Source organism: Palaemon carinicauda, chromosome 27 (genome assembly GCF_036898095.1).
Source record: "Palaemon carinicauda isolate YSFRI2023 chromosome 27, ASM3689809v2, whole genome shotgun sequence".
Taxonomy (NCBI): domain Eukaryota; kingdom Metazoa; phylum Arthropoda; class Malacostraca; order Decapoda; family Palaemonidae; genus Palaemon; species Palaemon carinicauda.
Genome location: NC_090751.1, coordinates 996,139 through 1,018,303, shown reverse-complemented (window position 1 = coordinate 1,018,303; position 22,165 = coordinate 996,139). Strand labels below are relative to the sequence as shown.

Below are 22,165 nucleotides of genomic sequence, written 5' to 3'. Positions count from 1 at the left end.
CATCATCACCCTCCTTTAGTATAGCCTGGAAATGTGGGTTAGTGTCATCAATGTACTTCACATGGTGGACTTAATACATTACTTTAAGGTATTTGCATCGGCCCCTTGGTGTGCTAACTTTTTAGCATAATACTACACCTCTGTTCTTCCTTCTATCTTGCTGTCCAACCTCTCTAAACATTTACTTCATAACACGACTGTATAGTTTTCCTCCCATGCTTAGCCACATATCCCAAATTCATAAATCCAATCCACACTTTTAGGTTAGGTATATGACTGATGTCTCTTCATGGAGGTATGATTCGGACGAGTTTCAACTTTTATAGTTAATGTTTGAAGCTATAAAGCTAAAATGAAAATTAAGAAGCAATAATTACATGAAGCTTGACAGGAACGTACAAATCAGAAAGAACCTCTACAGAGAGGAAACTCCTGTTTGTTAAAGCTTAACAAAAAATATAACGTTTGTATGTTCATTATAAATTGAGCGTCTTGTTTCAAACTTTTCTGACAAAATATTAAATAGCACATAGTTTATATTGGATACTGAGTTATTATATTTAACCTTTCCCGTACAGCTCATTAAAACCTGTATATTTGTCATATGACTAATTTTTTTCAAATCGGTAGTCCTCATTGTAGTAAGGGGTCAAAACTTCCATATATTACTTATGTACAGCAATCATTTTAACTGTAAATTTTTATTGAAAGCATCTGATTGCAAATTTAAATACCAACTTTACAAAATCATTATAACAATATTTCTTTGAAGCAATTCTGATCATAATGTATGTAAAAAATAAGTACATTGTTTCCGTACGCTATTAACTTGTCTTTAACAACTCCTTCTGTTTTGCAGTCATAAGCATTTCCGCTTCCTTAATGTGATCATCGGCTATTTCACGAATCTGTAAGTAACAATTAATGCAATTAATAAGTCCTTTTTTTTTTTTAATCATAACAAAAACAAAAAGGGGACCTCTACTCTCTACATTCCTCCCCTCCCTTGTCAGGCTGGGAGGAACGTAGAGAGGAGAGGTCCCCTTTTTGTTTTTGTTTCATTTGTTGATGTCGGCTACCCCCCCAAAATTGGGGGAAGTGCCTTGGTATATGTATGTATGTATAACATGAATATTTACCAAGTAGAATATGAATTAACCCTTTTACCCCCAGGCTCTTTGGAAATTTCCAACCCTTAACCCCCAAGGGGTTATTTTTTTCCCAGCACATTTTGCAGTATATTTTTTTTAAATTGCTCTAACAGGCTTAATTTTTGTCATAGAGAGGTCAGGTTGGTCTCATTATTTTGGAAAACGCCTTAAGTTTCTCAAAAAGTTATCAAAAATATGCAAAAAAAATTCAAATAGCAGTTTTTTTCAAGGACGTACCGGTACGTCCATGGGGGTTAAGGGATGAGTTTTGTGAAACGTACCAGTACGTCCATTGGGGGTAGAAGGGTTAATATTTGGCTTGCCTTACTTTGAAAAATTTGAAAAAAAAAAGATATTACAACATCAGACAAATGACTACTTATATTTTAATTTAATAAAACATACATAACAAGAAAATTAAAGCTGAAATATCTTACCTTTAACTGAGTATTATGAGTGAGGTCTTCGGAAAACTGATCTTCTTTATCTCTGACTTTTCGGATAAAAGTATTCTGTGTATCTCTCAACTGGTCTTTGCAACGATTACATAAAATTTTGGCATTTTTTGCTAGATTTTCTCTGTGTTCTCTTGTCACTCTGAAAGGAGAATATTATGCAAAATCACTAAATTTGTATAAGGGGGAGGCATCTTTCGATAACTTTTATTATTATTATTACTTGCTAAGCTACAACCCTAGTTGGAAAAGCAGGATGTTATATGCCCAGGGTCTCCAAGAGGGAAAATAGCCCAGCGAGGAAAGGAAACAAGGATATATAAAATATTTTAAGAACAGTAACATCAAAATAAATATTTCCCATATAAATTATAAAACCTTTAACAAAACAAGAGGAAGAAAAATATGACAGAATAGTGTGCATTCTACTTTAAGACTCGCTCATGTGATAATAGAGACTGCTTCACTATAAGTTTCCTCAGTTCCTCAAGATTCTATTACAACTGAATCAGCATTGTAAAATAGAATAGTGTGCATTCTACTTTGACTCGCTCATGTGATAACAGAGGCTTCTTCACTATAAGTTTCCTCAGTTCCTCCAGATTCTATTACAACTGAATCAGCATTGTAAAATATTAATTTAAGAGCTGCACATGCAAATACCGTAATAACTTCCATAATGAAGGTTTGTATTGGGGTCAGTGCAAGGCCTCTTCACGAACACTCGGAATACTTACTTGGGTAAAGGAACGTGAATTGTGGTTCCTTCCTGCTGTGGATTAAGATTCATTCCCGATTCTCTGATAGCCTGGACGATTCCGGCAGCCGCCTGAGGAAAAGCTGCCGCGTTAATTATCAGCATCTGTGGGGATTTGCGAGAAACCTGAGCCACCTCATTCAGTGGGTACTTATCTCCTTCCAGTTCGACTTGAAGAGTTTCGATACCACCTGCAAAATTCGTAGATTCTCTTACTAATCACAGAGTAGATATTAATCCTTTTACCCCCCAAAGGACGTACTGGCACGTTTCACAAAAGCCATCCCTTTACCCCCATGGACGTACCGGTATGTCCTCGCAAAAAAATTATATAAATTTTTTTTTTTCATATTTTTTATAATTTTTTGAAAAAATTCAGGCATTTTCCAAGAGAATGAGACCAACCTGACCTCTCTATGACAAAAATTAAGGCTGTTAGAGAAATTAAAAAAAAAATATACTGCAAAATGTGCTGGGAAAAAAATAACCCCCCGGGGGTTAAGATTTGGAAATTTCCAAATAGCCTGGCGGTTAAAGGGTTAAGAATATATAGCCTACTATGAATTTGAGGTTATTCTTATAAATCTCCAAAGAAAGGTCTGTCTTCAATGCCTAGCACATACCACTTATGAAATCAATCGATACATTGCAATGAAACTATTTGAGGTTCTTGAAAAGTGGATGTATCATTTAAAATACTTTGAACAGACGATATTAAAGTAATGCTTATTCAATTGCTCAATAATGAAGTTGAACCTTACAAAGCAACTATCAGATATCAGATATCTCTTCTACTGGCAATATCTTGCATAGACATGGCAATTTATGTAAGAAATCTTTCATACCCGTTATTCCCTATTAAGAAGTCTGGCATGCCATTTCTTCCCTATTAAGAAGTCTGGCATGCCATTTCTTCCCTATTAAGAAGTCTGGCATGCCATTTATTCCCTATTAAGAAATCTGGCATGCCATTTATTCCCTATTAAGAAGTCTAGCATGCCATTTATTCCCTATTAAGAAGTCTGGCATACCCTTTATTCCCTATTAAGAAATCTGGCAAGCCATTTATTCCCTATTAAGAAGTCTGGCATGCCATTTATTCCCTATTAAGAAATCTGGCATGCCCTTAATTCCCTGTTAAGAAATCTGGCATGCCATTTATTCCCTATCAAGAAATCTGGCATGCCATTTATTCCCTATTAAGAAATCTGGCATGCCATTTATTCCCTATTAAGAAGTCTTCCTTTAAGAACACTGAAATAGAGCTGTATGGCTCTGGTGAGACAGATTTATCACAAGCTGCAAACTTAAAGCTAACCAATAATATTTCTTCATAGAAGACTCCTTAATCTAGTACAGTATGCTGTACCGTATTCATCGTACAATTGAGAAAAACTTACGGCATTGAACTCTTACCAGCAGAAGTCCTAAGAGTGAGATTCTTTATATACTCTTCTTTCAACTTTCCTACTATGTTCGCAAACTGTTCGCGGAGCTGGGTAACATTAATCACTTCAGACATTTCTTCGTCGGAAACATGAACTTTGGCTTGTTTTCCTGAAAAAAAAAAACTACTGAGAGGAATGTTGATGAGGAAATTTTATCAATTTGCAAAACATTGTATCATACAGTACTGTATATCTTGATATATTGCTGTATATAAAAGTAATGAGTAATTTTTTTAAATATCAGAAATGCAGTTAATTACTATCCTAGGATAAACCTCCAGCTCTGCAAGTACATATAATGTACAGAAATTTTTTTTTTCTATACAATTTTCAATATCATTACTGCTATAAATTATTTTAGCAAGTTCAAGTTGAGTAGGTGCATACTAAAGGGAACATTAAACGCATAAGGGATAGAGCAATGAAGATGGGGATCAATCTTTAGTAATAACTGCTATATGTATATCAAACATGATCCATCGTTATTGGTAACCCCAAAATGGAATCAACTTTATGGGTTCTTCATTTAACAATACCATACTCACACAATACCCACCTTTTCCTTTCTTGTCTTTGCCCTTGGCATAATTTCGTACTTGACAGTGAAAGACGCTACTGGGAGAGACCCTCGTACTGTTCGGTTCATATTTGCTCAAGAAGGAGAACTGCCTGCTGTTTTCTCCCGAGGACAGACTGGGTGGTAATGTTAGAGGTGATATTCTTCTACTTAAATACAAAGAAACTTGGAAGGCATGTATTCTACTAGGAGCCACACTTCTTATCCAGAACATTGTGAAGCCTCTCCTGCAAAGACATTAATTACAGATCATCATGCTGCATACAGTATCATCGTCGTCTCCTCCTACGCCTATTGACGCAAAGGGCCTTGGTTAGATTTCGCCAGTCATCCCTATCTTGAGCTTTTAATTCAATACTTCTCCATTCATCATCTCCTACTTCATGCTTCATAGTCCTCGGCCATATAGACCTGGGTCTTCCAACTCTTCTAATGCCTTGTGGAGCCCAGCTGAACATTTGGTAAACTAATCTCTCTTGGGGAGTGCGAAGAGCATGACCAAACCATCTTCATCTACCCCTCATCATGATCTTATCCACATATGGCACTCAAGTACTCTCTTGTAGATTCATTTCTAATCATACAATATATTAATACCATAATTTATATTAATGTAAATTGATGCACAATATTTACTATACATAATTTAGGAAGTTATTTCTTTTATATTTTTCAAACAAACATAACATTCCATGACAAGTACTTTATCATATACTGAAAGATCCTACTTGAAAGCTGATAACGTCTGCTGCAGAACTAACCGGTAGTTAACTAAAATAGGTAAAAGCTCACTTTAATTGTGTCCAAGAATAATGAAACTTTTTTTCATTTAATAACGTTCCATACAATGTAATTGAATATTTCAAAATTGTCTAACCATATGCATTAATATAAAGGTCAGAAGATAAAACGAAGTTGTAAACCAACTCTTTATATATAAGTTGCATATTGCCTTCTCACCTCAAGAAAGGAAAATAATTTACGACTTGCTACTCATTAAGGTTTCGAACATTTAGGTCATATTCTTGAACTAAGGTCATTCAGTAAGTTTTGATATGATGAAGGATAGGCCACATATTATACAAGAATCAAAAGGTAGACCTCATAATATATACTTATAGTATAACATCGATTCCAATCTGCCTTTGTCCATGAATTATAAATTTACATTGACGTAAAATAGGTCATTCATCACCAAGGTGTAACTAGGGGGAAAACTCTGAAGTTGTACTAAGAAGTTAAAGTTACAAGGCTGGACAGCAAAAATGGGAGAGAAGGGAATAAGGGTAAAGTAAGAGGCTTAAAAATGGTTACAGATAGGGGGTAAAGGGTTATGTAACAAAGAAACACTTAAGAAATGCCTATAATATATTATGTAAGATGTAACAATGGTAATACCTTACAGGCTGGGTCATTGTAGGCCATTTTTACTATACCGTAGGGCACATATTCCAGCATTATAATATTGCACCTCTGTTCTGGTAAGCGATACTTATGCTACGCACGTTAACCGAGTGAGCGAGTATTTTGGCGGCAGAATATTGGTGAATCATCGTTATACACACTACCCATAAGTAGTTAAGGACACAGCTAGTATGTCAGGTTAGGCGTTCCTGTCTGTCGTTATACAAAGGGCTCCAAACTTTGCCTTCCCAATAGTAAAGAGTGTTCGGAGCCTTTGCATATCAGCGGCCAGTTCCTCACGCGTTGATTAAAAATGGACATCAACTAACTTAAACTTTCCCCCCTAACCTAACCTACAAGCCGTGTCCTTACCTAACAGGGGGTGGGGGTAACGGCCCCTTGCTACCCCCCCTTACAGTGCCATATTCTAAGGAGGGCCGCTATAGGGCTCTTTGACAATAGTAAAACCCCCATTGCAGTAGCCCTTATTTTGGTATCATTTCACTGTATTACAGGGCAATGTAAATAGTACAAAACATGATTAGCCCATTTTAGATTACCCTAATAGTTAATTAAAACTGATAATGAAAGGCCCATCCAAACTAAGGATTGAACCGGTAATTGAAAGAATGGTAACTTAATATACAACATTGACGAATTCTATGTCCAACTTATATGGATTAAGGATATAATAATCCATTAAAGGTAAATATCACATGAAATGCACCTCAGATACCTGTATTTAGGCCATGTTGTAACCAGAATCTGATACTTACAAGTCACACAAGCAATATTTCCTGAAAGTCGATTTTTTTTCTTTATGGAACTAGAGAAGAAGAGTGTTTTTGTTTATAGAGGACTGTTCCTTACACTTTTTTATTGAAGAGAATACATTATACTTGAAAATATTACAATGAATAATTTATAAATACAATTTTAGTTAGATGAATTATTCTGAAACATTTTAAATTAATCAGTAGTTAAAGTAATACTTATTAAAAAAAAGTATATTTAATATTAATCTGTAATGAACAAGCCCATGTTTAGATCGTCTGAAATAGTTTTGTACAGAAAGTTGATGTATTTTTGAAAATATCACAATGAATAATTTATAAATACTATTTTAGTTAGATGAATTATTCTAAAACATTTTAAATTAATAGTTTTATAAAGTAATACTTTATATAAAAGTATATGTAACATTAATCTGTAATGAAAAAGCCCATGTTTAGATCGTCTGAAATAGTTTTGTACAAAAAGTTGATGTATTTTTGAAAATATCACAATGAATAATTTAGAAATACAATTTCAGTTAGATAAATTATTCTAAAACTTTTTAAATTAATAGTTTTATAAAGTAATACTTTATATAAAAGTATATGTAACATTATTCTGTAATGAAAAAGCCCATGTTTAGATTGTCTGAAATAGTTTTGTTAAAAAAAATTGATGTATTTTTGAAAATATCACAATGAATAATTTATAAATACAATTTTAGTTAGATAAAATATTCTAAAATATTTTAAATTAATCAATTGTTAAAGTAATACTTTATATAAAAGTATATGTAACATTATTCTGTAATGAACAAGCCCATGTTTAGATCGTCTGAAATAGTTTTATACAAAAAGTTGACGTTTTTTTTACTAAGTTTCAGTTAGCTTGTGTTAGTGTTGTTAAAAAGATTAAACAACGATGTCTTGAAAACTAAAGGTAATAGTATTGCTAATTCTGGAACATGAAACTTATAATGACCTGATTGTTGTGTTATTTACTATAAAATGGTATGGTATATTGTAGTCTCATCAGGGTAACTCCTCTACCTTATTTTGGAGGCTTTGAAGTAATTAATTTGGGTAAATATGTACCATAACACAATAATCCTATGAAGAAAATGTGTTATTTTCTAAGAAAATGGGCGTTTTTTATATGACATACCTGTTTTTTTAGTAGATGTTGTCCCGTCCGTAACTATAATAAAACCATTTATGTATTATCGTATCTACGAGAATATTGGTTAATGTGCTAGCTCTGATGCTGCCTTTGTATATCAGCATCCAGTTTCTCCCATGTGGATTAAAAATGGACGTCAACTAACTTAAACTAACCTAAACTTAACTTACAAGCCATGACCTTAGCTACTTACCTAACAGAGGCGGCTAACGCCCTCCTACGACCCCCTTACACTGCCATATTCTAAGTTAGTCGTAATCATACATACAGGAGGCCGTTATCATACATATACCCCACGCTAATTATTCACTTACTGGCCTTCGCTCCGTCGTGGCTTACTGCTCTCTCAAACATTATTCTATTGCACCACTGTTCTGGGAAGCAGTACATGCTGTAGTACGCTTGTTAGCTGAGTGGGCGGTAAATGTCTAGGAGAAGGCCGCACCCGTTTTTCAAGTATTAACGACGAAAAACGGCAAAAACCAACCAGATTATTGTTGCACAGTGCATAGAAACATGAGGAAATGAATAAAAAAGAAACTAAGACTTAACTCTTACACACAAAATGTAAGCATAAACCTACTACTACAATTATGGGGGACCCCAGTGGGAAGCGGGGTTTTTGGGTGGGGGGAGGATGAGAAAAGTGATTTTTCGGGGCACTACCGAACCTAATACAACCAACTAACCTACCCTGGGGGGCCTGTACCCCTACCTAGGCCTACCGGGGGGGGGGGGGGGCGCTTCGCCCCCCCCCCCCCTGCAACCCCCCCTTAAGCCCACATTGATTTTCAGGGCACCACCGAACCTAATACACCCACCTAACCTAGCCTAATAGCCCTGTACCCCTACCGGGGGGGGGGGGGGGGGCTTCGCCCCCCTTGCGACCCCCCCTTAAGGACACTACCTAACACATCCATCAAACCAAATCCAAAGTGATGGTACTGCTGTATACATCGTTATACTATCACCATTATAATATACTCCATAGATTAATGAAGCTTACCTTAACCTGTTGGTTGATAAAGATGTGCTGCTGCTTTGAGGAAAACGTGAAGCCGTTGCGAAGGTTCCCTGACATGCAGGACAATTTTTATTTTGTAAAATTAAATTGTGTCTCTGGCACAAATCCACTAGTTTTTCAATATAACCCCGAATAAGTAAGAACAATTTCATTGTAACTTAGGAAACAATTAGGACAAGAAGATGGAATTTCAACTTCTTGTGCAGTATCAGATGACGTGCTTGCTACGACCTCGATGTCTAGGAATGAACTAAAATGGCTGGGTAAGAAAATGTATTGTCGCACTGTGATGGGTAAGAAAATGTATTGTTGCACTGTGATGGGTAAGAAAATGTATTGTCGCACTGTGATTGGCCAAACGTGAAGACGTCATTGGGAAATAAAATGTATTGTCGCACTGTGATTGGCCAAACGTGAAGACGTCATAATGGACTAGTTTGTCTGCGGATTATAGTGGTTACAGGGCTCATTTGAGCAAAAATAAGACACAGTCAACAATAACAACAGACTTAGAAAAATCTGGGACGAAGACAAGAGTAGCGTGAGTTTGATCGTCGATATTTCGACTATTATTGATTTTCACTAAATTATCTCACTGGTATACCATTATATACATACATTCCTACATATTCTAGTAAAAATAAATTGAATATCAGTGATATCTTCATGCGGCCCTCTCCTAGACATTAACCGAGTGGGCAAATATTTTGGTGGACAACAAATTGATGAGCCGACCATCAAGGTGTATGTATGATAGCGGCCACCTGTATGTGTGATGACGGCCCCCGTTAGGTAAGTGGGTAAGGACTAAGCTTGTAGGTTAGATTAGGTGGGGAAGTTTAGGTTAGTTGATGTCCAATTTCTATGCACGCGGGAGAAACTTGCCGATGATATACAGGTACAAAGGCCCCATCCTTCTTCTACACACTACCACTATACTGATGCAAATAATTGGGGAAAATCCATATTTTGAAGATTTTAGGCTTTTTAGAATATCAAAAGGGAATCAAACACAAAAATACCACATAACCAAAGGTTCCCCATCAAACCTAACCTAGGAGCTGTATTCTTACCTACTTACCCACGGGGCGTGTACGCCTACCTCAGACCGTCATACCCTTAGCTTACCCTAAGACTAATTCTTAACCCTGTATTCATTTCCCAACCAGCTGCACTCCTGACAAGGTAACGCTAAATCGTAATATCTCGTAAATCGTAAAAAAACTATCATCCGAGTATCGTATTTCGGATAAGGATAAATATTTGTAAATGGGAAACAAGATTGCATGAAAATGTTAAGGCATCTGGTTGTACTATTGTCGATTTTTTTTAATGAGGCGCATTTGCACTGACTCGCAGGGAGTGTCCTTTTAGCTCTGAGAAGTTTCCTAATCGCTGATTGGTTGGACAAAATAATTCTAACCAATCAGCTAGCAGGAAACTTTTTCCAAGCTAAAAGGGCACCCCTACGAGTCAGTGCTAATGCGCTTCATTAAAAAAAATTTATTATAGTTACACATACTGTACTTACTTAATATAATAAGTTTTTTTATATTGTACATGCATTAGATGTGTTATATCTTATTGATATCTGTTTATTTTATTTTAGATTCGCTGTTGTTAGAGAAGTCAAGTGTGCAAGCATAACTCCAGTGGTGCTCAAGTTTGAACATAATGAAACTTCAGCTGAAAGAAGATGGAATTGCTCCAGTACCTGCCGTGTGTACTGGTAAACATGGTTTCTAAATTTGAGGACAATATGACAAAGTTACCAATGGCATGAATGAAAGTACCCAATACAGACCGTGGATTTTTACGGCTTATGAAATATAGTTACCAAGTAAATATTAGTCCTAGTGAATACTCAGAAATAAAATAGATACATGTGCAAAATTAAATGGAAGAGATTATGCCAGAGTTATAGTAACTTTCTGTAAAGTTAAAAGAGAAAAGTTGTAATTTTAGAAAGGCTGAAATCATTAATGACCTTACTATTGAACTAACAATTGTTATGGCCATCTGTTTTTGTTCACTTCATGTTGTACAGCTGCTAAAACTTTTTTTGGGCTCTGAATTTAACCCATCCTTGAGGTTAGCCCTTTGAGAGTTTATAAATAGAACTCTGGGATCAGGTGAAACTACTTTATGAAAATGAGTAAGTGGCCAACTTAACTTGTGCATATTTTGTGAGGTGAGAGAGGCAAGGAAGGAATTATAATGTAGTGATGTTTTGGTGATGCTGTATCATCGTTTGTTCCATTATTATTGCATTTTTGATACAGTGCAATACAGGTCCGTGCAATAATTCTAGTCCTGAACTATGATCAAAAGGATTTTCTTTTGGCATAGGATCTCATTAGCGTAAATAATTCTTCAATATGAAGGCCGATTTTCTTAAGGAGCAACAAAATATTTAATAATAGTGTACTCTAGTCCTGTGGATCACATATATTTTTTTTAGAATCAGATTTTCAGGAAGCAGAAATGGCTGGGGCAAAGATGAAAATCTCGCAAGAGCCTGCCGGGTCCAAAGTACAAATCAAAGATTTATTGGCTCATATGGACCCAATGATTTACCTAGCGGGAACAGCTGACAATACCTCGGAGATGTTAGCGTATGTTGCTGACATGGACCCAGCTTTTCATAAGCTTGAATTAGTCAAGGGCTTGAGAAAGGAATTGAGAAGCAGACTAGGGCAAGCTATAGAAAACAGAGCCGTCGACTATTTGGAACAACACAAAGGGAAGATGCGGGCAGATAATCCTGTCGACGTTTTAGTCGAGAGAATCAAGGGTGAGGAGATTTATAATAATTTTGTTAATGATATGGGAGAAAGTGTTAAAAAAGCCGTACAGGATATATCGGAACATTTCGACGATGAAATCGTAACCGGTATGTTTTCACACGAGGAAGATGAGCTTGCCTATAATGCTAGCCCTAACGGTTCGAATGAATCTTCTCTGAATTCTTCACTAAATCAATCGGGATTACTCTTTTTACATCCAGCTCAGTACAACAATATTGCTCAGGGTCTCCTTTCAAAGAAAGACTCCCATGCTTGGAATGAGGGCCTGAATATTTTGATATCGGTAACCCCAGGCGAGCCGGTCATGCAGGATTGCTGGCCTGATCTGAAGAAAGGTCTTCGGGATTGTCTTCTAGAGGAATCTCACGAGGTCTTCGGGAAGTCCCTGAAAGTACACTGCAAGTTATTAACATCACAGGTGCAGAACGCTGTTAAAGAGGCATACTTGAATCTTCTCGAAGCAGTAGCTGGTTTTTATATGTCGAAAAAACATTTATCAAAAATACCCCTGAAGGGAGAGAAAGTTGACCTGAAACCATGCGGAAACATCATAAGAATACTGAAGGTCATCACTGATTTTCAAAAGGAACTTCCACTTTTGTGGATCAGGTATCCAGAAAGATACGTGGACGACATGGTCGAGTCGACGTTCAGTGTGCTGTCGTTGCACGTCGGTAAGAGAGACAGCACAATAATGAATGTTCTGGACATGCTCTCATTCGTGGACTGCGACGTATTTTGGTTTAGGAGGTGGGTTCATGGACAGTGGGGCAGGAATAAAACTTTTTCAGCAATGAAGAGTAATTCAACGATCCTGCTTTACTTGGTTTCATATTGCATTCAGTATTTGGAAAACTGCCCAGAAACCATTGATAGTGGAAACTCAAGTTCTTTAAGTTCATCTCTGAGTTCTAGTATGGTGAGCTTTCTGAGGTTTATACAGAATTTCAAGTTGATCATGGCAATTATAAGTTCATCTGATGGTAGAAAACTCTTCCCTGTTAATGTTCCATCTAGGGAGGAATTAGTGACAGTTCAGGGAATGATTCAGATGTTTATTAAAGCCTCTTGTGATAGCAAGATGTCGAAGGAAGTTGTTATGGAAATCAGAAACCAACTTCAGAAGTACTGTTCGAGGGACGAGGTAAGGTCCTGGATTCTCTGCGATGCTGGAGCTGTTGAAACCCTTTTGCACGAAGTTAGTTGTCTGGAAGACTTCTCGGAGAAGAAAGACCGGAAAGGAAAGGACGAGACAAATATTTCACCTTTGTTTCTGAAAACTGTCCTGAGTATTTTACAGTCTATCTTATCTACCCAAGTGGGGCAGAGATACATATTGCTGGGAAGGAAACGGAAAGCCAGCTCAAAATCGGGCCTTTCAACCGTAACCAAACGCCAAGCATACGAAGTCATGGACTTGATACATTTCGTCTTGAGGAGTGAAAAATTAAATGTGCATTTGAAAAAAAGAGCTGTAAGCGTGTGCTGTTTTTTACTCTCATCACCTATTGGTATACATATGTGCCTAGGACACCCACTCATTGAAAGCGTCATTGGTCATCTCCAGAAGAATGGGTCGAAACAACCCAAGAATCTCTCACAGGGAGAAGATCTGAAGATGGAGGAAACCTTATGCTTAAACGAGTCACAGTCTCTCCCTCTTCTCAGTGCACTCTTGTCGACGTACAAAGGGATTTCTCTCCTCGAAAGCGAAGGGATTCTCTCGCTAGTGTTGAAGCAAGTCTTACCGCAAATGGCTAAGAATGGCAAGATCAATCAGAAGATACTGTCATGTGTTTGTACTTCATTTGAAGGTAAGAATTATGATGTGATCTGTATTTTGAATAGATTCATAGTTAGTAGAAATAAGATGGTGTATCAGCTATGTGAAATTACCAATAGTGCAGTACAGTATTGAGGAAAACTGAAAGTAAGAAAATTATAACTATTTGTTAGAGAATGTTACATCAAATATTAGTTATGCATTAGATGGAAAATAATTGCATATTTTAGATGCAATAAGATTATCAGGCATAATAGATATTAAACTATTAGAATTATTTTTCAGATTATTTATGAGAATAAACTGCCACTTGTGGTAATTCCTTTTATTATTTCTGAACAGCCCTGCCGATTAAGCATGTGGCATAAACAGAGATGCTATTATTTTTCAATATTAAACTTACCCGATAATCATGTAGCTGTCAACTCCGTTGCCCGACAGAATTCTATGGAGGGATACGCCAGCTATCACAATACTAGAAGGGGGTGTACTAACCAGCGCCACCTGTGGCCAGGTACTATAGTACTTCTTGTTGACACCTCCTCAATTTTTCCTCTGTCGTGCTTTCGGCAAGACGTTCTGGGATACGCTTATGTTCTTGGAGTATTTTCACGACTTTGGTGAAGTATTTCTCTTTGATTTCGGCTGTCGCTTTACTGGAAACTTCTATATTAGCTTAGTTAGCTTTTGGAATTATTTTGATTAATTATGGTGACGAAGAGAGTATGAACTCTCTTTCACCTTTAAATGGCCGACCCTTCCCTTAGACGGAAGTGTTGGTGTCTAAGAGAGTATAGACTCTCTTTCTTAAATTTTGCTTAACAAAAGTTATAGATTTATTTTATATCTCTCCGCCTCTTATAGGCCTCTTCGATTAACTTCCTTTTATTATAAACTTATTAAAATTAATTTTTATATTTGTTTATATTCGACCTTCCTAATAGTAGGCGGTCTTTTCTTGGTACCGAAGTTAATTAACATTGAGCCCGTCATTTTGGTTTTACCTGTTAACATATGCTATTTTAATGTCTTTGAAAGAATTTCTTTGATAGTCTCGTACTGTTTTCAAAGTTGAACTAACGTTTTGTTTTGTCTCTGCAGTTGTTGACGTTCAGAACGTTCAACTTGCGCTCTATCGTTACGATAGAGAAAGAATTTTCACGGTTTCACGTTGCAGTAAGAGTAACCGTGTCTAGCGTTTTGTTCATTCTTTCTTAACTTAATGGTTTTAATCCTAATAAAGGAACTTTTCATTTTGGGAAATATTTCAGTTTTTTCCTTTAACAATAATATGTTTTAACGATATATATGATTGGGCTCTTCTCTCAGGTTCTAAGTCAAGAGAGAGAGAGAGAGAGAGAGATAGAGACGGAGGGAGAAAGAGGAGGATAAACGTTTCATACAAGCGAGTTACGTTGTTATCGTTTTTGCTCTTCTCCCTAGTCTCTTTAGGGGAAGAAGGTAAACGTTTCTAGAGTGATCTAGTGTTTAGTCTCTTTCCAGCCACTGAATTATTTATCTTTCATTAGATTTTTCTGTTACATTGTAATTCTGTTTTCGCAATTACTAACTTTTGAGAAAGGATAGAATTGCGTGTTTCAGGTACAAACCACTTAAAGTTTCGAGTTCAGTGAAATAAGTGCAAACAGAAAATCAAAGTGATAAGTGATTAGTGCGTGAGGGTACTTCTGTGCGCGCCAGTCGTCCTCCCAGTCCGGGACCTCTTGCAAGCTCCCAAGCCCAGGGGAGAAGCAATGTCGAAGGACAAAAGGGTTCAGCAGGCCTTGATCGGCGCACAGAAGTATCCTCGGTGGTTGTGGGCGTGTCTTACCGAGACCGTCACTCCCACCCGCAGACGATTGAGCCCTTATTTTGCTCGTCTGCAGAAAACATTTAGGGGAGAAAACGCTGGTCTCAGGTCTCAAGACCTCTTAAACGTAAAGTCCAGACCTATGCCAGACGTACGAAGTTAGAGTTCAACAACCCGGATGCAGTCATTGGGTTAGCTCTGACTCCCCGCAGTCATCAGTTGTATGCACTCCGCCTAAGAGGAGTAAGGTTCTGCCGCTACAGATCTCTGCTGTTAAGGCTTTACCTCAGCAGACCTTAGTGTCTGCCGACCCCAAGTTGACTCTACTGCAGTCCATGCAGTCACAACTTTCGGTCTTGATGCGTGAGTGTCGGGCTGAGAAGGTTGCGCCTCCGCCTGCGCTCGCTCCGCCTGCGCTCGCTCCGCCTGCGCTCGCTCCGCCTGCGCTCCCTCCGCCTGCGCTCGCTCCGCCTGCGCTCGCTCCGCCTGACCACAGTACCGCCTGCCAGGCGTACGATGTTGAGCCACGTTATGAGTTTACTGATCCCAGTGGTGTGCAGCTCCCTCCGCCTTCCTTAAGGCAACCTCAGCAATGGGAACAGGAGGCTTATACCTCTCTTCCTCCGCTTCCACTTGCTGTTCCACCAGTGAGGCAACACTCGCTTGAGGTACAACAACCTCTCCCATCCATGAGTCAGTCTCCTCAGCTCTCGCTGCAGCGAGCTCAACCCTCCTCAAGGCAAGCACAACACCTTAGCCTTGCGCCTCAGGAGCCTCAACTTGCGAGACTTTTACTGCGTTCTGCGCAGCCACTACCTTTTCGCTCTCAGCTCACACCGCAGGAACCTCAACTCGTTCCTCAGGAACTTGCACCTGCGCATCCGCCAACCACTCAGCAAGCGCAACCCTTGAGTTCAGCCACTCATGCCAGGAGTCAGCCTCCTCCACCCATGAGCCTACCTTCTGCTGATCAGCCTTTGCAGACTGAGCCTCAGGTGTTCCCTCAACAGAGTCTTGAAGAGGTAACCACAACTATTGTTGTTCCAGCTCGTTCTGACTCTGCTGTTCAGCATACCTTACCTCCATTTTCAAACCTTATGATAATGGAGGTTATTTGTTTTTCTTATAAAAATATATTTGTATTCCTTGCAATATATTTTTAACAATATCGCAAAATATGGCAAAAAATATGAATCATGAGTTATGAATGTAAGGTAAATATTATGTTGATATTAAAACCCCATGCAAGCATGCATAAAGCACTCTAGCACTGGTCATGGAATTTCTGAGAAATGTTAAACGCCATGCACACGCTCTGCTTACCTTACAGCATGCTCTACATACAGCATGCTCTGCTTACAGCATGCTCTGCATACTACATGCTCTGCATACAGCATGCTCTGCATTCAGCATGCTCTGCATACAACATACTCTACATACAGCATGCTCTGCATACAGCATGCTCTGCATACAACATGCTCTGCATACAGCATGCTCTGCATTCAGCATGCTCTGCATACAACATGCTCTACATACAGCATGCTCTGCATTCAGCATGCTCTGCATACAACATGCTCTACATACAGCATGCTCTGCATACAGCATACTCTGCATACAACATGCTCTGCATACCTTACCGCATGCTTCTCAGTCACACATCTTTGGTTGTTGCCAACTCACTAGACTGTCAAGCAGTTTCATAACGTTGCCTTCTAGTCTGCTGCTTTTGCACCAGTGAACCCTCACTGAGAGAACTTAGCTTTTCTAGGATATGGTCCCTGTAGATGAGAAAGTTCTTTTCTCCCTCCTTCTGATATTCCCTTGAGGACTCTGTCATTTGGAGGGAGCCTTTAGCTGCATAGCCTCCTATGGACTTTTATTTAAGCATAACATGCTTCCAGGGAAGGTATGGTTCCACTTCAGTCGCTAATCCCGTCTGTTTCCACACCTGCTCCCATAGACCTTGAGCTGTGTTGCAAGACATGCAGTCCAAGCTTAGTCCTTGTTAGAGGATTTTTTTGTTTACGGAGTCAATGTGTCACGGGGAAGACGTTCAACAACCAACAGAAGTGACTTGTTGTGACGCAGTGCGGCAACCTCAGCAACCCGATAAGGAGTTGTCTGTACGACCCAGACAGTCTAGACAGATTCGGGTTGTCACTGTACTTCCTCGCTTGCCCATGATTGACAGTTCACAGACTGTGCAGCAGTACCATGATCTTGTGTCCGGCTCCGTCAGACGACTGGCTTTTAAGAGCTCCCACAAGTCGTCGCTGTCTGGAGATTTTCAAATGGACTATGGATCTGACCAAGGAACTGGGCCTCCTGGTCAATTTTGAGGAGTCTCAGCTCGTTCCATCCCAGACCATTGTCTCCTTGGGTATGGATCTTCAGAGTCGAGCTTTTCGGACTTTTCCGTCGGCCCCAAGGATCTTCCAAGCCCTAGAATGCATCCAGAGCATGCTGAGAAGGAACCGATGCTCAGTCAGGTAGTGGATGAGTCTAACAGGGACACTTTCATCGCTGGCCCTGTTCATCGTGTTAGGGAGACTCCACCTCCCCCCCCCTTCAGTATCATCTAGCTGCTCACTGGATAAAGGACATGACGCTAGAGACGGTCTCAGTTCCTGTTTCCGAAGAGAGGAGGTCTTCTCTCGCGTGGTGTAAGAACAGCTTTCTTCTCAAGGAAGTTTACCTTTGGCTGTTCAGAAACACGACCGCCGTCTCCTCTCGGACGCATCAGACACGGGCTGGGGTGCGACTTTGGACGGACAAGAATGCTCGGGAACATGGAATCAGGAGCAAAGGACACTTCACATCAATTGCAAGGAGTTGTTGGCGGTTATTCTGGCCTTGATAAACTTCAAGTCCCTCCAGCTTAACAAAGTGGTGGAGGTGGACTCTGACAACACCACAGCCCTGGCTTACATCTTCAAGCAGGGAGGGACTCTTTCGTGGAAGTTGTTCTAGATCGCAAGGGACCTACTCATCTGGTCTAAAGATCGAAAGCTAACTGGTAACGAGGTTCATTCAGGGCGGTATGAATGTCATGGCAGATCACCTCAGACGGAAGGGTCAGGTCATCCCCACAGAGTGGACCCTTCTCAAGAATGTTTGCAGCAGACTTTGGGCCCTGTGGGGTCAGCCAACCATAGATCTGTTCACTACCTCGATAACCTAGAGACTCCTGTTGTATTGTTCTCCGATTCCAGACCCAGCAGCAGTTCACGTGGATGCTTTTCTGCTGGATTGGTTCCATCTCGACCTGTATGCATTCTCGCCGTTCAAGATTGTCAACAGGGTACTTCAGAAGTTCTCCTCTCACAAAGGGACACGGCTGACGTTGGTTGGCTCCGCTCTGGCCCGCGAGAGAATGGTTCTTAGAGGTACTGCAATGGCTGGTCGACATTCCCAGGACTCTTCCTCTAGGAGTGAACCTTCTAAGTCTACCTCACGTAAAGAAGGTACACCCAATCCTCCACGCTCTTCGTCTGACTGCCTTCAGACTTTCGAAAGACTCTCAAGAGCTAGGGGCTTTTCGAAGGAGGCAGCCAGAGCGATTGCCAAAGCAAGGAGAACATCCACTCTCAGAATCTATCTGTCTCAAGGGGAAGTCTTCCGTAGCTGGTACAAGACCAATGCAGTTTCCTCAACCAGTACCACTGTAACCCAGATTGCTGACTTCCTGTTATATCTAAGGAAAGTAAGATCCCTTTCAGCTCCTACGATCAAGGGTTACAGAAGTATGTTGGCAGCGGTTTTCCGCCACAGAGGCTTGGATCTTTCCACCAACAAAGATCTACAGGACCTCCCTAGGTCTTTTGAGACCTCAAAGGAACGTCGGTTGTCCACTCCAGGCTGGAATCTAGACGTGGTCCTAAGGTTCCTTATGTCATCAAGATTTGAACCTCTCCAATCAGCCTCTTTTTAGGACCTCACATTAGAAACTCTTTTCCTCGTGTGCTTGACAACAGCTAAAAGAGTAAGTGAGATCCACGCCTTCAGCAGGATCATTGTTTTCACATCTGAAACGGCTACATGTTCCTTGCAGCTCGGTTTTTGCTAAACGAGCTTCCTTCACGTCCTTGGCCTAAGTCGTTCGAGATCCCAAGCCTGTCCAACTTGGTGGGGAATGATCTGAAGAGAGTACTTTGCCCAGTTAGAGCTCTTAAGTACTATCTAAAAAGGTCTTAACCTTTACAAGGACAATCAGAAGCCTTATAGTGTGCTATCAAGAAACCTTCTTTTCCAAGTTCTAAGAACTCAGTTTCTTACTATTCAGGCTTCTGATTAGAGAAACACATTCTCATCTGAAGGAAGAAGACCTTGCTTTGCTGAAGGTAAGGACACATGAAGTGGGAGCTGTGGCTACTTCAGTGGCCTTCAAACAGAGCCATTCTCTGCAGAGTGTTATGGATGCAACCTATTGGAGAAGCAAGTCAGTGTTCGCATCATTCTATCTCAAAGATGTCCAGTCTCTTTACGAGTACTGCTACACCCTGGGACCATTCGTAGCAACGAATGCAGTAGTAGGCGAGGGCTCAGCCACTACATTCCCATAATCCCATAACCTTTTAACCTTTCTCTTGAATACTTTTTATGGGTTGTACGGTCGGCTAAGAAGCCTTCCACATCCTTGTTGATTTGGCGGGTGGTCAATTCTTTCTTGAGAAGCGCCGAGGTTAAAGGTTGTGATGAGGTCCTTTAGTATGGGTTGCAGCCCTGTATACTTTAGCACCTTTGAGTTGATTCAGCCTCCCAAGAGGAACGCTGCGCTCAGTAAGGAAGACGATCTTATTAAAGGCAGAGTAACGGTTCAAGTCGACTTCCTTACCAGGTACTTATTATTTCATTGTTATTGTGGATAACTGATTATATGAAATACGGGATACTTAGCTATCCTTTAGTCTTGTACACTGGTTTTTCACCCACCCCCCTGGGTGTGAATCAGCTACATGATTATCGGGTAAGTTTAATATTGAAAAATGTTATTTTTATTAGTAAAATAAATTTTTGAATATACTTACCCGATAATCATGATTTAATCGACCCTCCCTTCCTCCCCATAGAGAACCAGTGGACCGAGGAAAAATTGAGGAGGTGTCAACAAGAAGTACTATAGTACCTGGCCACAGGTGGCGCTGGTTAGTACACCCCCTTCTAGTATTGTGATAGCTGGCGTATCCCTCCATAGAATTCTGTCGGGCAACGGAGTTGACAGCTACATGATTATCGGGTAAGTATATTCAAAAATTTATTTTACTAATAAAAATAACATTTTGAATACATTGTAGCTCTTTATATTCATTTTTTTTATCATTGAAAATAATTTTATTGAATGTGAATACTGTACTGTAATAGTTAACCCATATTTATTTTACAGGAAGTTCAGTGATAGGAGAGCTGGGAATCCTTCTTCCATACTGGGAGATAATTTGTCTTGCTACTGCCGGAGAAGAACCGGGTCAACAACCACAAAAAGAAGAGGATAAAGAGGAGACATTGATGGCAACCCTAGCTCCCTTGCTATCAGTCACTGGAACGTATCACGGCGCAAAGTTGCTTTTCAGCGAAGGAGGACTCTTATCTCACGTCTCCCATTACCTCTTTTCGCTAGACGAGACTCAAGAAGAATTGCATCGTATGGCTCTGTATATATTGGGATCAGCTACCTCTTCCCTCGATTCTATGGTGTGCCTTCAGACATCGACCAACTACCAAGAGCAACTGCTAGCTCAGCAGAGTCTCTTTTCTGTCGACGACGGAAGCGCTGTGATCATCGACGAGAATTCTATCATTCGCAATCATATTTTGGTCAAGTCGTACCTCTTGGGAGGAAGTGGCGAAAGAATACTTCCCCCATTGATCATCGACTCTACTTCATCAATTATGGTAAGGAAATAAGGTTAGTTTCCTTTCACAGTATCACTTCCAGAAAGCTAAAATCACTCAGACCTTTGCCTAGACTATCTTTATAACATATACAATGCTTCCAGAAGGCTAGAATCACTCTCAGATCTTTGCTCAGACAGCCTCTATAACATATGACAATCTTATTTTTTCCTATTTAATAACGTTATATTGACTGTAATTGAATATTTTAAAATTGTCTAACCATATGCATTAATATAAGGATCAGAAGATGAAATGAAGTAGAGAACCACCTCTTTATATGTAAGCTGTATATTGCCTTCGCACTTCAAGAAAGGAAAATAATTTGCGACTGTTACTTCTCAATAAGGCTTCAAACCTTTAAGTCATATTCTTGTAGTCAAACATCTTTCAGTGACTGAATGTGATAAAATGTCTTTTAGTTTATGTTAGAAATATGGGGATTATTTGAGTATTATGGTAGCTTCTAGGCAATATTTTCTTTTCTTCTTTTGCTTTAGATTAAAACTTTGGTATTTGATAAAAGAATTATGAATTTTGATGCTTTTGCTAAGTGTTCACTTAAAGAATAAGATCATGAGTAAGAACTATTATGTTCAGACCTCATAAAAAGAATATATTGTTGACATACACCTCAGTATTTGTTCTCCATATAGATTAAATGCAGGGTTCAAATAGATTCCAAAGACTAATTTTAGGACTGTCAACTCAAAATTCTCCTTTCAGCGTTTAAAATGCTCTTTTTTATATCTTCTTCTTCTTCTTCTTCTTCTTCTTCTTCTTCTTCTTCTTCTTCTTCTTCTTCTTCTTCTTCTTCTTCTTCTTCTTCTTCTTCTTCTTCTTCTTCTTCTTCTTCTTTGTCTGCATCCTTTCCCACTTCTATGTGGGGTCGATGTTTCTGGCCAGCGTTCTCCATCTACCTCTGGCCCACACTTCATCACCGGTTAATCCCTTTGATAGGTCATCCTTGATACAGTCCATCTACCTTCACTTTGGTCTCCCTCTCCTTCTCGTTCCCTGTACCGCCATTTCCATCACTACTTCTTCTTTGTCTGCATCCTTTCCCACTTCTATGTGGGGTTGATATTTCTGGCCAGCGTTCTC

General features: G+C 39.4%; 2 protein-coding genes across 3 annotated transcripts in view; one reads left to right on the top strand and one right to left on the bottom strand.

Annotated features, from left to right (window-relative positions):
• Positions 1–665: 665 nt before the first annotated feature.
• Positions 666–6,651, bottom strand: mRRF1 (mitochondrial ribosome recycling factor 1). Of its 2 annotated transcripts, none has more exons than XM_068350656.1 (6): positions 6,569–6,651; positions 4,368–4,615; positions 3,780–3,920; positions 2,344–2,554; positions 1,589–1,748; positions 666–908 (listed from the first exon to the last, which is right to left on the bottom strand). In XM_068350656.1, the coding sequence occupies exons 2-6, from the start codon at positions 4,600–4,602 to the stop codon at positions 825–827; spliced, it is 831 nt and encodes a 276-aa protein (XP_068206757.1). In that variant the 5' UTR covers positions 4,603–4,615; positions 6,569–6,651; the 3' UTR covers positions 666–824. The 2 variants fall into 2 exon arrangements, with proteins under 2 accessions (XP_068206757.1, XP_068206758.1); XM_068350657.1 differs by lacking the exon at positions 6,569–6,651 and adding an exon at positions 6,529–6,548.
• Positions 6,652–7,404: 753 nt separating this feature from the next.
• Positions 7,405–22,165, top strand: part of LOC137620490 (protein broad-minded-like) — a 38,582-nt gene continuing 23,821 nt past the window's right edge. The window contains exons 1-3 of the mRNA XM_068350655.1: positions 7,405–7,505; positions 10,379–13,390; positions 20,553–21,061. Coding sequence (XP_068206756.1) covers positions 11,254–13,390; positions 20,553–21,061 — 2,646 coding nt within the window. The 5' untranslated portion in view covers positions 7,405–7,505; positions 10,379–11,253. The remainder of the gene's footprint in view (positions 7,506–10,378; positions 13,391–20,552; positions 21,062–22,165) is intronic.

What these genes read in the sequence shown, in the direction of transcription:
- mRRF1 (XM_068350656.1), bottom strand. Translation starts at nt 4,602, where the DNA reads ATGTTCTGGATAAGAAGTGTGGCTCCTAGTAGAATACATGCCTTCCAA. An exon ending in CAAAGACAAGAAAGGAAAAG is followed by an intron (nt 3,921 to 4,367) that starts GTGGGTATTGTG and finishes TTTTTTTTTCAG; the next exon opens with GAAAACAAGCCAAAGTTCAT. An exon ending in ATTCACGTTCCTTTACCCAA is followed by an intron (nt 1,749 to 2,343) that starts GTAAGTATTCCG and finishes TTCTCCTTTCAG; the next exon opens with AGTGACAAGAGAACACAGAG.